The sequence below is a fragment of the Arvicanthis niloticus genome, chromosome 3 (genome assembly GCF_011762505.2).
Source record: "Arvicanthis niloticus isolate mArvNil1 chromosome 3, mArvNil1.pat.X, whole genome shotgun sequence".
NCBI lineage: Eukaryota > Metazoa > Chordata > Mammalia > Rodentia > Muridae > Arvicanthis > Arvicanthis niloticus.
In genome coordinates this window covers 83,808,888-83,824,571 of record NC_047660.1, presented here as the reverse complement: position 1 = coordinate 83,824,571, position 15,684 = coordinate 83,808,888, and the positions used below count along the sequence as shown (strand labels likewise).

The window sequence follows — 15,684 nt, the reverse complement described above, 5'->3', positions numbered from 1 at the left end:
ACAAACTCATTCACACCAAAAACCAAGAAGAAGATGTGCTGGGACGGCTTAGGGATGGGCAAAGTATCTGGCCTTTCAAGTAGCTGACTTGAAAAGGTTCTTGTGGTTTAGGATACCTGCTTCCAGCCCAGTGGAGACAGCTTATTTCTAGCCAGTGTTTATCCCAGGCAGGAACTTCTTGACATTCGAGGGAAGAAAACAGGCATCCTCCCCAAAGCATGAAGAAGCACTCAGAAGTCCAGGCTTAGGCAGTATTTTCTCGTCCGTCCTTTCTCTCCCTTCCCTCCCAAGGCCTTGTGCCTGATAACCATATCTGCTCTCCCACTGATAACCATATCTGCTCTCCCACTGACACTCGCCTCCAGCCCTGGGAGCCATGGAATGTCTACAGTGGAATGAATGGAGCCTCTAAGCCAAAGCTAGGATTGTCAGCAAACTGTTAAAGCCGTGTGTGTGTGTGTGTGTGTGTGTGTGTGTGTGTGTGTAGGGGAGAGTTTGTTTGTTTAAATGTCTCTCCTGACTGGTATGGTGGATCATGTCTATAATCCCAGCCCTGGGGAGGCTGAGGCAAGAGGAGTGCCATGACTTTGAGACTAGCCCGGCCTGAGAGTTAGACCTTCTCTTAAAAACAAAAACAAAAAACTAAACAGAAAAATCCGTGTCATGTAATATTTGGAGTAGACATTAAAAGGTAAAATTTCCTGGGCTGATGAGATGGCCCAGCAAATAAAGTTACTTGCTGCCAAGCCTCACAACCTGAGTTCAATCCGTAGGACACACATGGTAGAAGGGGAGACCAAGCAACCGATTTTAACCTTCATGTTGAACACCTCTGTACTCCTGAGCAGGCACATGCTCCTGTGTGTGTGCACACGTACACACATAGATAAATACAGAAATGTTATTAAGAATTAAAGGTATTTTTTCTGAAATGCTCATTTAATGGAACTCTTGTACTTATATACTAGTTAATTTTTTAAAAAAGTTTATGCATGTGTGTGTGCATGTAAGCTGGTACCTGAGGAGACCCACTGAGGTGAGCGCCCTGGTCCTCGGCAGGAACACACTGATGTAAAACCACAGCTCTCATCTCAAACGGAGTAAGAGGTTATTCTGGACCTGGATTTGAGTGACCAAGTCCCAGGAGACTCGGAACTAGGTTACCCCAGGTTCTGTGTTCCCACACAGAAGCAGTTTCCTGGAGTTTTGTAGTAACAAAACAAAGAAAGCTATAAATCAAGGCATTAAAAATACAGCGGTGGAGTATATTTGAGAGTTCTCTAACAAGATGGTGTGGTGTCTCCTAGAGGCCTGAGACACTGCTCATTGTCTGAAGGCATTCTTAGCATTCACTTGCTGGAAGTTAGTGGTTCGCTAAGTTGATAAATTCCAAAAGGTTTTTATCTGTTAGTCACAGGATGTTCTGATGGGGACTAGGCAGGGATTGGCTATTCAGGGGCCTCAAGCTAGCCTGAGATAAGAAGGTAATTGGCCTCTGGACCTGCGGCATTCCAACCTCCGCACATCACGGTTCTAATCAGTCAATCAGCCTTTGTAGCCTCAGCTTCTTTCCAGGAATTCCCCACAAACAGCGTTTGCTCTTAACTCCCTCACCCCCACCGGATGCATCTCTCCAACCCTCTCATATTTATTTTTATGGGTTAAATCTGGACCCCACAGAAGCAGGAGCCTGCAGTGAGGTACTGTCGGGAAAATTTGAGGTATTAGCCACCCTTCCTTTGGACTTCTGACCCATCTCTTATGGAGCCATGCAGGCCTGTTTTGCAGGGACCCATTGCTTAGATGGGCGTGAGCCTGGCTCAGGCATGACTGAAGACAGTTTGGTGCTGTGCTGGGCAGCTCCCAAGCCTTAGGAATGTCACTTCAATGAAGAACTACAGGTTTTCCGTGGCCTATGATCCCCATGAACAGAACAAAATTGCTGGTCAGCCCCAGACAGAACTCCAAAGGGCTTCTTGTGAGAGGCCAAGTCATGTGGCGCTCTCTGAAGAATCTTCTGGAATTTGGGCCCCTCAGAGGCTGTTTCTTCTGTTGACTTCTCCAGGTGTTTTCTGGTTTCTCTCTTGACAGCTTTCTCCTCTCTCCCCTTCTTCCTTCCTTCATCTATTTACCATTTGTTTGTATGTTTCCAGACAGTTTCACTTTGTAACCTACACTCAGAACTCACTACCAGGTTTATACTCATGGCAATCCTGCAGCCTCAGCTTCCTAAGTATGGAGATTAACTTCTTGAGCCACCCCCTCCCACTTTGGTCTTTATTACCGTATGTTAATTGTTAGAACAGTGGGTTTCAGGCCTTGTGTTCATAGATGCATGTGCTAAGCTTTGATAATATTCACTCTCCTGCTGCCATCTTTCCTCTACTTATGCAGTTCTTCTATCACATCTGCTAAAAACGAATTAAGTTGTTTTATTTTGAGACAAGTTTCACTGTGTAGCCTAGGATGGCTTTGAGCTTTCAGTCTTCTGCTTCAACAACCTGTTTGTGTTTTGAGAGCCTGTCTCATGTAGCCTAGGGCTGGCACAGAACTTACTGTATAGCCACCAGTGACCATGATCTCCCAGTTGTCCTGCCCCAGTCTTTCTTGTGCTAGGAGTACAGACACGCACCACCACACCTGCCTTCCTCTTTTGAGCTTCGTTTCCACATGTGAGCTAAAATTCGTGATGCATGCTTTTCTGCCTAGTGTAATCATCTTAGTTTCAGTTTTCATCATGATGGTCTAGAGTCAGAGTCATCTGAGAGGAAAATCTCAGTGAAGGAATTGCCCAGCTCAGATGTGTCTGTGGGGGTGGTCTTACCATTAGTTGGTGCAGGAAGATCCAGCCAGCCCCCTTGTTGGTGATTCCATCCCTCTGCAGGTCTGGTCGGGGGCTATAGAAGAAAACTAGCTAAGCATGAGCCTCTGAGTGAGCCGTTAGGGTCAGCATGCCCTAGACTTCCTACTGTGTTCCCTTACTAGGAGTTTCCTGGTGAGAGGTGATGCTCTGTGGAATCCTGCCGTCAGACTCCCACCTCAAGTTCCTGTTCTCACTTCCTCCAAAGAGCTCCTGAAGGTGCAAGATGACATAACCCCTCCCTTAGTGCTTTTTGCCAGTGTTGTCATAAGGACAGTGAAGCTAACTAGAACAGTGGTTATCAGGAGTCCCACCAACGTTTCTTACAAATGGCATGCTTTTGTCTTTGTGGCTGAATAACCTACCACATTTTCCTTACCCTCTGCTAATGGCACCTAGGTGGCTGTTGTGAGTAGTCCCATGAAGAGCGTGGACATCCAGGGATCTCTGTGGGACACAGTCCTAATGGCTGTGCTGCTTGCAGGGTAGAGTAGTTCTATATTTAGTTTTTTGAGGAACTTCCACTCCGATTCCCATAGTGACCATTCATGACCAGTGACTGCCTTAAGTAGTTAATTACTGACTGTTGGCTGTTACTGTTTCTGTGTAAGACTTTCCTAGGCCCAGGGGGAGTTGCTGCCACCTTAGAGGGAAGAGCAGGGTCTCTAAAAGGGAAGACTTTCAGAGCACCGAGGGAGGCTCTCATATCCTTAGAATTCAGGTCTCTTAACCTGAGGCCCAGGCTAGCCCAGTGAGAGTTCTCTGTCTATAGAAAAGCCTGGGAAGTCTGTTTTCACACGACTCTGCCTCCAAGGCGGTGGGTAGGAAGTGTCTATTCTAGGCTCTTCGTATTTTTACGTACTTCTTTTTATTTATGGGTATATGTTCACACATGTGTGTGCAAGTGTATGGTAGGCCAGAAGAAGGCACCGGGTCCTCTGAGCTGGCGTCATGGGTGGTGATGGGTGCACCTGAGGTGCTGGGTGCTGGGAACTGACCTTGTCTTCTCTCTCATTGCTCTCATTCACCAAACCGGCTCTCCAGCCCCACGGTGTCTGCATTTCAGGCAGAAGGAAGAGCAGGAAGGGAATTTGTTACTTTGCTTTAAAGATCTTACACAGAGTCTCACGCAGTCTTTGCTTCCATTTATTGCTAGGCCCTGGTTGTCACAGGAGCTGTCAGGAGGCTTGGCTTTGAGCTTGCTAAACAGGTTCTAGGGATGAAAGGAAGACTGGCTGTTGGGTGGCTCCTGACAGCCTTTGCCGAGTCTGCACTGTAGTTGACTGTCTTCTAGGAAGACACCTGGGTGGAATAACTAACAGGTAGGCATTTGTGACCCACCGAGCGGACATGGGGCCCCTCTGGACAGAGGAACACTGTGTGCCTCCTCAAATTCCTCTGCTAACTCACATGCCACCCTTGCTGGATGGGAGACTCTTCCTTTTGTTGTATTGGTGTCCTGTGAGGAAATTATTACCTCCCACACATCTGTAAGTAGATGTGCTTGTGCTTCAGAGAGTTGCAGACTTTATTTTGCAAATATGATTTTGGATGACTCACTTCCCAGGGACACATCTTAGATGCAAGCATTCATGGCTTACGTACGCTGTGGGGCAGCTTTTCCTGAGCCCAGCCCATCTCCTAGTGCCCCCATATCTCCACAGCACCTCCCAGCCAAGCTATCTTACCAAAGTCAGTTGTGCTGATAGCTCACCCAGAGGTGACAGTAATCTTATGTGCTCTGTGGCTGGGTCATGGTGTCTGGCATGTGGTCAGACACAACAGGGGTTTCCATAAGGGTGCTAATATAATTGCCACCTGAACAGAGCAGAGAGACCTTTCTGGAACAAAAGGACACTGTGCAGACTTGAATCGTACCCCTGTCTCTTCTTGGAGACTCCACTACCGTCTACAGATTTTTAGGCCTGCCTGGATCATGCTCACAGGAGACAGTACCTTAGAATCAGACGTTCACAGGGTTGCAAGATAGATCAGCCAGGTGCCAAGCCTGATGGCCTGGGTTTCATCCCCAGTATCCATGTGGAAGAAAGAACCAACTTGTCCTTGAACACCCACATCATGCCATCCCACACTCAAACTAGGTAGAAAAAGAAGAAGAAAATCAGTGGTCTGAATCTGTGCATGCTACCCGCACGGATGCTGTTCCTGGGGCCCTCTGACTGTTGAGCACTCTGCTCCTTCGTCCAGTGTCAGGCCTCAGAGGCAAGCACTGAGCAAGAGGCCTTCAGGCCCAGCTTCCCCAGTCAACCCAGCTGTGCTTCTCTGACTCAGTGCTGTCCTTCAGCGTGCCCCTCCCCTTCCAGATCAATTGTGAGAGGGTGGAGTTCTCACAGTTACTGAATAGTCATGGGATGTTCTGCATCATTTCATAGTCTGTTGCCTTTCTTCCCAGACCAAGGAGCTCTCAAAAAATATATATATAAATAAATAAAACTGGAGGTGTGGGGTTTATAAATTTTAGAATTTTGGATTAGGGTTACTCAACTAATAAAATCTATGTAACTATTATACAATCTGAAAAAGTCTAAGGTCGGAAACACTGTGGTTCCAAGCATTCAGATAAGGGAATGTTCAGCCTGTGGTTGAGTGAACCCGGCCACGCTGGCTCAGAGGCTAGGTTGCAGGTGGAAGCTTGACCCTTCAGTGAGCTAAGTGCACCAGGCAACTGATAGAGTCAAGTGAGCCAGGGAAACCCTAAAAGCTGGCGCAGGAGGCATGGGAAGGCAGGGCCCCTGGCTGATGTGGCTTTGGGATGACCCAGGTTTCTAGATGCAGTTCCGGTGATGGGACCCAGCGTCTCCAAGGTGTTTACAAGATTATTGAGAAAGCAACCAAGTAACAAAATTGTTCAAGACATTGGTCCCCAGTAAGTTTGGCAGTTTTCTCTTTCTTAAAAAAAAGTGTATGCCAGTGTGTGTGCATGCATGCATGTGTGTGAGAGAGAGAGAGAGAGAGAGAGAGAGAGAGAGAGAGAGAGAGAGGGAGAGAGAGAGAGAGAGAGGGAGGGAGAGAGGGAAGAAGAGAGAGGGAGGGAGGATGGATCAGAAGAAAACTCTGCATATAGGGCTGGAATTCCTTATATCACGTGAGTACTGGGGATCAAACTCAGGCCATCAAGATCCACCACCAGTGTCTCTGCCTCCTAACCATCTCACTGCATAGGTCCTGCTAAATCAGTTTATTAAAAGAGTTGATTTAGGCATCTGCGTTGGTGGCTTCGGTCTCCTGTTCAAAGCTGCTGGAAGTAGTTTGTTTTAACAGTCTCAGAAGTCTGTGTCCCTCGGCAGCTTGTTGATTCTCAGAGTTAGAACTTACCCCACAATGGTTGTCTTGTAGTGTTTTTGTGGGTGGGGAGGAGGGATGTGGGGGTGGAGACTGAGCTTCACTGTGTAGGCCAGGGTGGCCTCAAACTCACAGAGATCTGCCCACTTCTATATCCCAAGTGCTGGGATTGATTAGAAGTGCATGCCACCATGCATGGCCTCTTGTAGTGAAGCAGCTTAAGGTCTTGCTGAGATGCAAACTAGTCCTTTGATTTTCTGAGGGTCGGTTCCTTTATACCTCTGGGCAGAACAGCATCCATCTTTCTGCAGACTTCTCTTTGTACCTGGTAAAGGACATTTTGATTTGTTGAACCACCCACTTGGGGTGTCTTTTTGTATCTTGGAAAAGCATGGTGGGGGTGTGGCTTCCTGGCCAGGATGGAGTGGTAGTGAGACAGGGTGGAGGGTGGAGTGGAGCTCACCTGTGTCCTCAGCCACACCTCGGAAAATGTGGCTGGTTTTCAAAGTTGGTTTCACACATGCTACCATATGGTAAAAACCACAGAAACGTGGACCTGTGGTTTCCAAGAGGTTCAGGTTTCCCCTAGGACTGTTTCCTGAAGTCTCTGGGATTGGCGTGATCCTCTAGCTTGGATAGAAGCTGGAGGATCATTGAGGTTCAGGGAGGGAGAAGCTGGGGCTGGAGAGGCAGCATCCGCGGTGACTTGGTGCGTACTGCCAGTGGGTCATTCCGGTGCTTTCCCATCATCCTTCTCTGGATCTGAGAATAATGCACATGCAGAGACATTGATTTTATTGTGTGAGCCACAGGAGAGCCAAAAGAATCACAAATGCCTTAAAATAAGTGACCACAAGGGAGTTGTTCACAGCAAGGCTTATAGGTGGGTACCTTAATTAATCAAATATTTTTTATACACTGGCAGCCTTCTAAGTATGGGAGGGAACACCCACAGCAGCAGGGCTGGAGGAATTGATTGGCCCGGAGGCTGCGAGTGTTCCTGTCATGAGCATCCAACTCCATCCAGCTCCAGGGATTCTATGCCTTCTTCTGTACTCTCAGAGCACCCAGACATCTCTCCGTCTCCCTCTCCTTCTCCCCTCCCCCTCGCCCTCCCCTTCTCCCTCTCCTTCTCCTTGTCCCCCCCCCCCCCCAATGCACTTGGGCGCTCACACACACAAAAGTGTGCCCTTCTGTGAATGAATGAGGGGCTGGTGCGCACTGGACTTTGCTGTAGCATCCTGACCCCAAGGCCACCTTTCACCCAGTTGGGTTGCTTCTGTAGCTTTTAGTTGGCCTTCAGTCTCCACCCATCATGTTCTCCTTTCTCGCTTTTCCTGGCTTTGTCCCTTTGTCCCGGGTCTACAGATGGGGAGGCACCCTGAGCCTCCATCACAGGGCGATTTGGTGTTTGCAGAAGTCATTTTGTATAGATCAGTGGGTCCTCTGCCCCTGCAACCCTTGGGAATTAAGTCACGGAAGCCCAGAGCTACAGGAGGCTGGAGCCTGGCCAGGACAGAGACATTCTCCAGTTCCCACAAAGCCTCTGCCTAGTGCGGAAGGGGTCATGGCCAGCCACCCACTCTGGCTTTCTGAGTACTTCTTCTCAACGGCATGGGAGCATATTAATGGCTGTGAACTTAGCGTGGTAGAAAGCAGATTCCAGGTAGGCGTGAGGAACACATGGGATTGACTCAAGCCTGGCGTGGGTTGGGGTGATGAATGGGCTGGTGGGGTGCCGGATGCCCTGGCTGGTGCCCCGTCTCTGAATGCTGGCCTCTGTGTGATGAGCTTGATGTCTCTTTATAACATTAGTGGAGTTTCTCTGGCCTGCGGGATTTGAAGACATTTGTGGTCATTTATTGTTCTGGGAATGCTGAGTGGCTTATGAGTAATGTGCCATCACAGCCTGACTGCTGCCCCGGACAGGACATCTCCTTCTCCATCTGACTGCCGTAGCGCCAGTTCAAGGGGATCTGGCGCCTCCTTCTGGCACCTGCAGTCACTGCATGCACATGGTGGACACAGGTACACACACATAAATGAAAAACAAATCTTTGAAAGATGTGTTCTTATGACTGATTTAAAGCAGGCGCCCAACTTTTTGACACTACATAATGTCATCTACAAATATGTTGGGCTGTGTTCATAGCCATCCTGGGACGCAGGAAGCTGTGAGCCACAGTTTGGACCTGCCAGGCTTAAAGCCTTGAACTGGGAACAGCTGTGTCCCAGTCATATGCCCCAGTTGGGCATATAGGGTGACTTATCCCTCTGGCCCAGATGCACTGTTGCTCAACCAGTGACATAGTTTGGAGTTTAAAGGAAAAACTGTGTTGCAAAAAAAAAAAAAAAAAATCAACTAAGTGAGAGTTGACAGAGTACATCAGGGGCCACTTAGCCTAAGTGTGATGGCATGTGCTTGTAGACACTCAGGAGACTGGCTGGGTATGCCTTTAATCCCAGCACTTAGAAGGCGGAGACAGACAGGTCTCTTTATGTTTGAGGCCAGCCTGGTCTACATAGTGAATTCTGGGTCAGCTAGGGCTCAGAAAGACTATGACTCAAACTCCACCCCCCCACCCCCCCACCCCCGTTTTGTTTTGGCATCTTTTAACAAACAAGACAACCAGAGTTGAGTCACTCAGTGGCTGTCCACTGATGCATGTACCTCCTCCTTACAGAACACTTCCTGTGGGTCCCTGTGCTTTGGAGACTGTGAGGCTTTCCAGGTGTTATCAGGGCCTTGGCATTCTGGCTGGAGACATGTAGCCACTTGTTCAAGGTTGCAGGCCCAAGTCTTTGTTGCTTTGAGGAGCGTACCCTGTTCCTCCTGTATCTCTGGACACTGCCTCCTGTCTCATAGTGACCCAGTTGTCCTGGCCATCAATGCCAGTTCTGTGCAAGGCATTGGGATATGTCTTTTGTTAACATTCTGTGTGGTAAACGCTGGGAACCCTGGAGACTGGAAAACCACAAGTGGCCTGTATGCTCATATTGGGGCTGGTGGGAAGTATGGTTTCCTTTCCTCACAGTCCCAGGTCAAGAAGGCTGTGGCTGCAGGGACAGAATCAGAAGGCTGCCCAACAGAGAGGAAGGAGAGGAGGAGGGATGGCCAGAACTTTGCCAAGGGCTCCTGATGCTTCCAGGTCCTTGACACTAGGGCTGAGACCAAGGCCATGGTGTGGGCAGACATTGCTTCCAGCTCATGCTTCCCAGTTCTGTTCTTCTTTAGAGATTAAAGTAAATCTTTTCTTTATTATGTATTATGTGTGCCTGAATATGAGTGTTTCTAACGCGCGCCTCCCGTGTCGCCCCACGCCCGTGGAAGAGAAACACGAGAGACAGTATTCGGGTAGTTACTGCAAAACGAGGACTTTACTCTGTAACACACACGTGGAAAACGCGGAAGGAAGCGGAAGGGCTGAGACGGAAGGGGCCTAGCTTAAAATACACCCTAGAGTGACGTATTCACTTCTGATTGGCTGTTCACTCACCACCCAATATTATGCCTCGGGATTGGCAGTGACTTTGGCGGGCTTTCTGCCTTTGCATCTGCGCAGTTAATTGTTTACTGCTGGGAAAACACGAGGCCAGCGCCATCTTGGAAATGCAAACGTATAACCACTGCTAACAGCGGCTTCCTACAAGTGTTGTGTGCATGCTTGTACACATGTGAGTGCCACAGCATAGGTGTGTGATCAGAGAACAAGTTTATAGAGTCAGTTCTCTTCTATCTGTGAGTTCTAGGGATTGAACAGGGGTCATCGGGCTTGCACAGCAGGTACTTTATCTGTGTCCCTCTCTCCCTCCCTCCCTTCCCTTTTCTTTCCTCATCTTTTTCTGTGATGGAGCCTAGGGCTGGCTTGGGGCTATAGCCCCGGTCCACTCCAGTCCCTCACCCACAACTCAGCTCCTGCCCTTTATCCCGATCAGAGATTAGCACCTGCTTATTAGCTGCCAAGGATTTCATGAGGTGTGATGGCAGACAGGGTGTGGCTCTTTCCCTGGTGAGCTTCTAGCATCTCCTCTGGTATACAGTGCTGGGCGATGGATGACTCGGTCACATTTGTGCCCTGGGTCTGCACTGTGTCCCCAGTGGAAGACTGATTGGCTTCTCAGATCCATGTGTGTCTGGAGCCAGCCTAGCCAGCAGATGGCACAGGAGCAGGCCAAGCCATGAGTGGACGTGTGGGAGGAAGGCTTCAGTCCCGCTGACTTGGCAGCTGCCACAGCAGAGGATGCTGTGCACTTATGTGTATAGTAGAGAGTGTGCAGGGCCCGGGAACAGTCACGGCTATCTGTCCTTTAGCTCATGCCCCTGCCACATGCCTGGCTCAGGGCTCCTGCCATCAGCAGCCCCATAGCAGATGTGCTCCCCACTGCTCCAGCACGGTAGATGTGGGAGGAGGGCCCAGGAGGACTGTGGGTGTACCCTTCTGGAGAGGGTGGGTGGGGAGAAGTTGGCATCTGTGGTGTCTCTGCAGTCACAGGAAGAATGTGATCTGGAATGTGTTGTTCCTGGAGGCCCCGCTGCATGTGGCTGGCAGTTGTGTAAGTTCCTAGTCACTGTGATGGAGACACAAGCACAGGAAGGAAGTAGAAACAGGCTGACAAAAGCCGATTCAGGACAAATAGCTGAGCTACTGTTCTTGCGCAATAGTGGTGACCGGTAGGTTTGCCCAACCACGTAATGTCAGCATCAGAAGCAGTGTGTCCTGGGGGGCCTGGCAGTGATAGATGCAAGATGTGTCACTACTCAGTTTTCCTTAGAAGAGTGAGGGGTTAGACTGGGTGGTCTGTAAACCTCATTCCACCTGACCCTTCAGGGTGTCCAGTGCAAATGTCTTGGTGCCCTTCAGAGAGCAGTTAGGAGCCAAGTGGACCCTGAGTCAACGGCACAAATACTCCCTGCCTTCTGCCTCCTGCCACCTTTCCTGCTCTTCATGCCCTCGTCTGTGACACTTAGTAGAGTGCCCATACGTCTTCAAGTGCTTCAAACACATGGCTGACTGGAGCCAGTGTGCAGTGAAGGTCACTCACTCGTGAGCGGCCTTTAAAAATTCTCCCCATGGCTGTTTCCATGAACTCTGTTAGCGTCCCCGAGTCAGCTTTCTCTGGGATTGCTAAACTGGCTTCTGCCGTTGAGGTTCTGTGTCTTGGGACATACTGGGATGTTTGGCTTCTGACTGTGTGCTCACTGCAGGAGGCCATGCTCATTCTTTTTCTGATTTTGTGTGTGTGTGCGCGCGTGTGTGTGTGTGTGTGTGTGTGTGTGTGTGTGTGTGCTGGGTCCCCTGGAGCTGGAGTCACAGGTGGCTGTAAGGCTGCCGTGAGTTCTGGCAGATGAACTCCCATCCTCTGTAAGAGCAGTAAGTGTACTTCACCACCGAGTCCTCCCTTCAGCCCTCAGGCTCGTTCTTAGTTACATATTAAATTCAGGTTCAAGGCTGGCCTGGGCTATATGAGTCCTTGTCTCAAAACTTAAACTGAAAGGAAGGAAGAAAGAGAGTGAGGAAGGAAAGAAGGAAAGAAGGAAGGAAGGAAGGAAGGAAGCAAGCAAGCAAGCAAGCAAGCAAGCAAGCAAAGAAGGAAGGAGAAGAAAGAAGAAATCTAGGGGTTGAGGAGCTGGCTCAAAAAGCACATATGTGTTATTCGAGTATGAGGAGTTGGGACCCTGGCACACATGTAAATGTTGAGTAGGCATGGCAGTCCTCCTGTCATCCCAGCTCCTGAAGAGAATCCTGGAAGACAGACTCCTGGAAGAAGCTGGGTAGCTATAAGCTTTAGGCTTAACTGAGAGATCCTGCCTCAGTCATATCTAAGGTAGAGAGCCATAAAGAAGATACCCATTGTCAAGCTCAGGCTTCTACACACATGTGCCCATACTATACACATGAACACATTTGTGCACACATGTGCACACATACCACATACACTCATCACAAACAACAACAACAACAAACTCCCACAAGGCTGCGTGTAGATGGGAAACAGAGACAGGATTGTGGCAAGTTCAAATCCAGCCTACTCTACATACCAAGTTCCAGGCCAGCCAGTGCTGTCTAATGAGACCTTAAAAAAAAAAAATTAAGTGTGAATTGACTCATCTTTGTAATCCCAGACTTCAGGAGGGTGAGGCAGGAGGATTGCCTTGAGTTTGAGCCCAACCTCAAAGCCTCAAAGATGATATCTCAAAAATTAGATGGATGAATGGATGGATGGATGGATGGATGGTTGGATGGAAAGAAGGGGCAGAGGATCCCACTTTAGAAAATGTTGGGGTTCCAGGGGATGAACCCTGTGTCTTAGAGCTGTGGTAAAGCTGTGGGTAGACTGAGGTAGGGGGGATGGGTCACAATTCACCTTCCTTAAGCCTGTCCAGATTTACCCTTCTTGGTCCTGTCTGGAGAAGAATGGGCAGGAGGCTCAGTTTGGGGAGAATGAGTCAGGTGGTCAGTGCCGTACAGTCACTTCTCAGTGGCTGCTTGGTTCTAGAGAGGGTGGGCATCCCCATCCCTATGTGTGGTCAGGCTACCACAGTGGATGTAGGTGGCTGATAGGTGGATATTCATTTAGGCTATTATTATCATTATCATTATTAACTTTTTGAGACAGGATCTTGCTGTGTAGCCCAGGCTGGCTTTTTTAAATGCTCCTTTCCAGCCATTATCAGATCTCTTACAGACCCTGTCTCATGATACATCTTCAGACCTCCATCAGCCCTGAGTTGCAGTTCCTGCCTGCCCTTCGGGCCTCTCTTAGGAAAACCTTCCTCGGTTTCCTCTTATGTGAAGCAAGTCCCATTCTCCTGCCTTGTGCACAACCTTGAAGCATAGATTTCTGTACATCAGCTATATGTGGGACACAGTCCCCAAAGTGGATCTCTGGGTTGTTTGTGTGCACAAACCAGACTGGCGGGTGCCCATCATAGGTTACCCTGGGTTGCCTGGTTACCATGGGTTACTGGGCCATTTCTTCCCCCAGGGCTGCGGTGTTCTCAGCTGTTCCCCTTAATTTTCTTTGCAAAGTGCCCTTGGTCTACGTGAAGATTTCCTCTAAGTCATGTGAGGCTTTCTCTGGGGAAGGGTAGGGCCTGCTTGTTCCCCTCCTAAGTCCCAGGGGCCGTCCTGGGGGTGTCCCAACAGGGCTTTCAGAATTGGCCGTTGACTCCAAGAGTGGTCTGGGGCAGATTAGCATGTAGCCATGCCCTGCCCTTGCCCAGGTGGGAAATTGGAGGTGAGCCCGAGGAGGGTGGGGTCAGCAGTGTGGGAGCGTGTGCTACAGCATGAGTGTGGACGCCAGATGACGGACTCGGGTTGGTCCTCACTGACTACCTTGTCTGATGTAGGGTCTGGTTTTGTCTCTGCATTCCCCACAGTAGCTGACCTGGTCTGTGAGCATCTGGGGGGATTCTGCTGTCTCAGTGCTCTCCCCTCTGGCCCTGGAGCACTGGGTTTCAGATGCATGCTACTGGGCCTGGCTTTCCCTGGATTCTGGGGACCTGAACTTTGGTCCTCTCCCTTGGACAGCAGACACTTTACCTACCAAGCCATCTCCCCAGCCCTGCTTCTGATGCACTCACATGACACAGCCCACTCTTGAGGGAGGAGCATCAGCAGTCCTACCATGGTAGTGAGTCACCCACGAGGAAAGAAACAGGTGAAGCTAATTTCAGTCTATTTGATTTAGTTTAGTATTTCTCATATCTCATCGTTGATCAGAAAAGTAGCTAATGGGATAATCATTTTTCTACTGAGTCTTTAAAATGAGGTGTTTTTTGTGTGTGTTTGTGTGTGTGTGTGTGGTGCACATGTATGTATATTCACATGTGTGGCATACATGTGAGCAAGTATAGACTCAGGACTGTGTGTGTACATGTGCTTGTGGTACTGGGTACCAGTAATCATCTTCCTCAATCAATTGTCTAGTTTTTTTTTTTTTTTTTTTTTTTTTTTGAGGCAGGGTCTCTCAGTCAAGCCCAGGACTCTAAGATTCAGCTAGTCCTTCTAACCAGCTTGCTTCAAGAACCCCGTCTTCATTTTCTGAGCTGTGGCAGCTGCCACACCTCCTGGTATTTAGGTGCGTTTGGGGGGATCTGAGCCTCTGGTCCTCTTGTTTGTGTAGCAAGCGTAGCAACTGCTGAGCTCTCTAGGCTGTGAGCGATGTTTACATTTTTTTGTTAATCATATTTAGATGCTCAGGAGTTACATGTTGGCCTGAGATTAGTTAGTCAGTACAGTGCTGGTTGTGTAAGCATCTGGATCGGAGAACTCAATCACCAGTAAAAAAGCCAGGCATGGCAGGAATCCCAGCACTGGAGAGGTGGGTGCATCCTGGGGTTCACTGGCAGCAGCCTAACCTAATAGGGGACTTCCGGCCAGTGAGAAACCTTGTCACAGAAAACAAGGCTCCCGAGGAGTGGTCTCCAGTGTTAACGTCAGCTTTCTCCATGTGCACACGTCCACATACAGACATAGGCACCGCATGTGCTGATGGCTGCCGTGGATGTGTGGGCAGCTGTCGTTTGTATTGACCCTTCTCCTTCCTGAAAGCAGGGCTTGTGCTCTTAGTAGGCCTGGGCCTGGGTGTTGGTGTGGGCTGAGAGGGCTTTCTGGCAGGGGCCGTGCTAGGCTGGCACTCGTGTTGTGGGGCATTTGCCTGGAGCCTTGCTTCTGACTAGGTCTGGGGTCTCAGGCAAAGCTGTTCTCAGCTGCTATGCCTCATCTGTAGAACGGAGCCCTGCAGCTGTGGTCTCTGGGGCACTTAGGGCTGTGGTGTGCAGGGAAGATTCCCAGGACTGTCGTGCCTGTCTCAGTTTCATTCCTAAGCCAGGGCTTTGGAGAAAGGCTTAATTAGCCATTGCCATCACAGATGCAAGAACCACGCATTTGATTATCTGTTGAGCTCCAGACTGTGGAGACTGTCTACTCACCAACCCGGTACTCACTCAGCATCAGCCACCTGTTACCCCATCCCACGTTCGAGGGACCTGCCCGTGCAGCCTATCCAAGAGAGAGGCAGAGATGGACAGGCCAAGTCTTGGGCCACTCACGTCTGGGGGTGGGAGTGATGGACCCCAGGGACTCCTGGCCTTTGCCTCAGGCCTTACCAGACTTTCTCTTTCAACAGGCTCAGCTGGAAGCTCAGAAAGCCACACAGGACTTCCAGAGGGCCACCGAGGTGCTCCGTGCAGCCAAGGAAACCATCTCCCTTGCTGAGCAGCGGCTGTTAGAGGATGACAAACGGCAGTTTGACTCTGCTTGGCAGGAAATGCTGAATCATGCTACTCAGAGGGTAGGCATGACCATTGTGTGCTGGCAGTGGGGACCCATACATGTTGTATGTTCTTTGGCTTTCCATGAGAGTAGAGACAGGTTTCTGGGTGGCATGAAACCCTCCTGTAAAGGTCATGGACTGTCTGCCCTGTGTAGTCTGTCGGCTGGCAAAGCTTTAAGGCCATACAATGCCCCAGTGACAGGTGGAGATAATCTTTCCTTATAGTGCCTGAAACATCTCAG

At 49.5% G+C, this 15,684-nt stretch overlaps 1 protein-coding gene across 1 annotated transcript in view; it reads left to right on the top strand.

The window, feature by feature from the left end:
- Sh3bp5 (SH3 domain binding protein 5) overlaps positions 1–15,684 on the top strand; it is a 63,753-nt gene that overhangs the window by 33,008 nt on the left and 15,061 nt on the right. Inside the window, exon 4 of the mRNA XM_034498793.2 lies at positions 15,296–15,460. Coding sequence (XP_034354684.1) covers positions 15,296–15,460 — 165 coding nt within the window. The remainder of the gene's footprint in view (positions 1–15,295; positions 15,461–15,684) is intronic.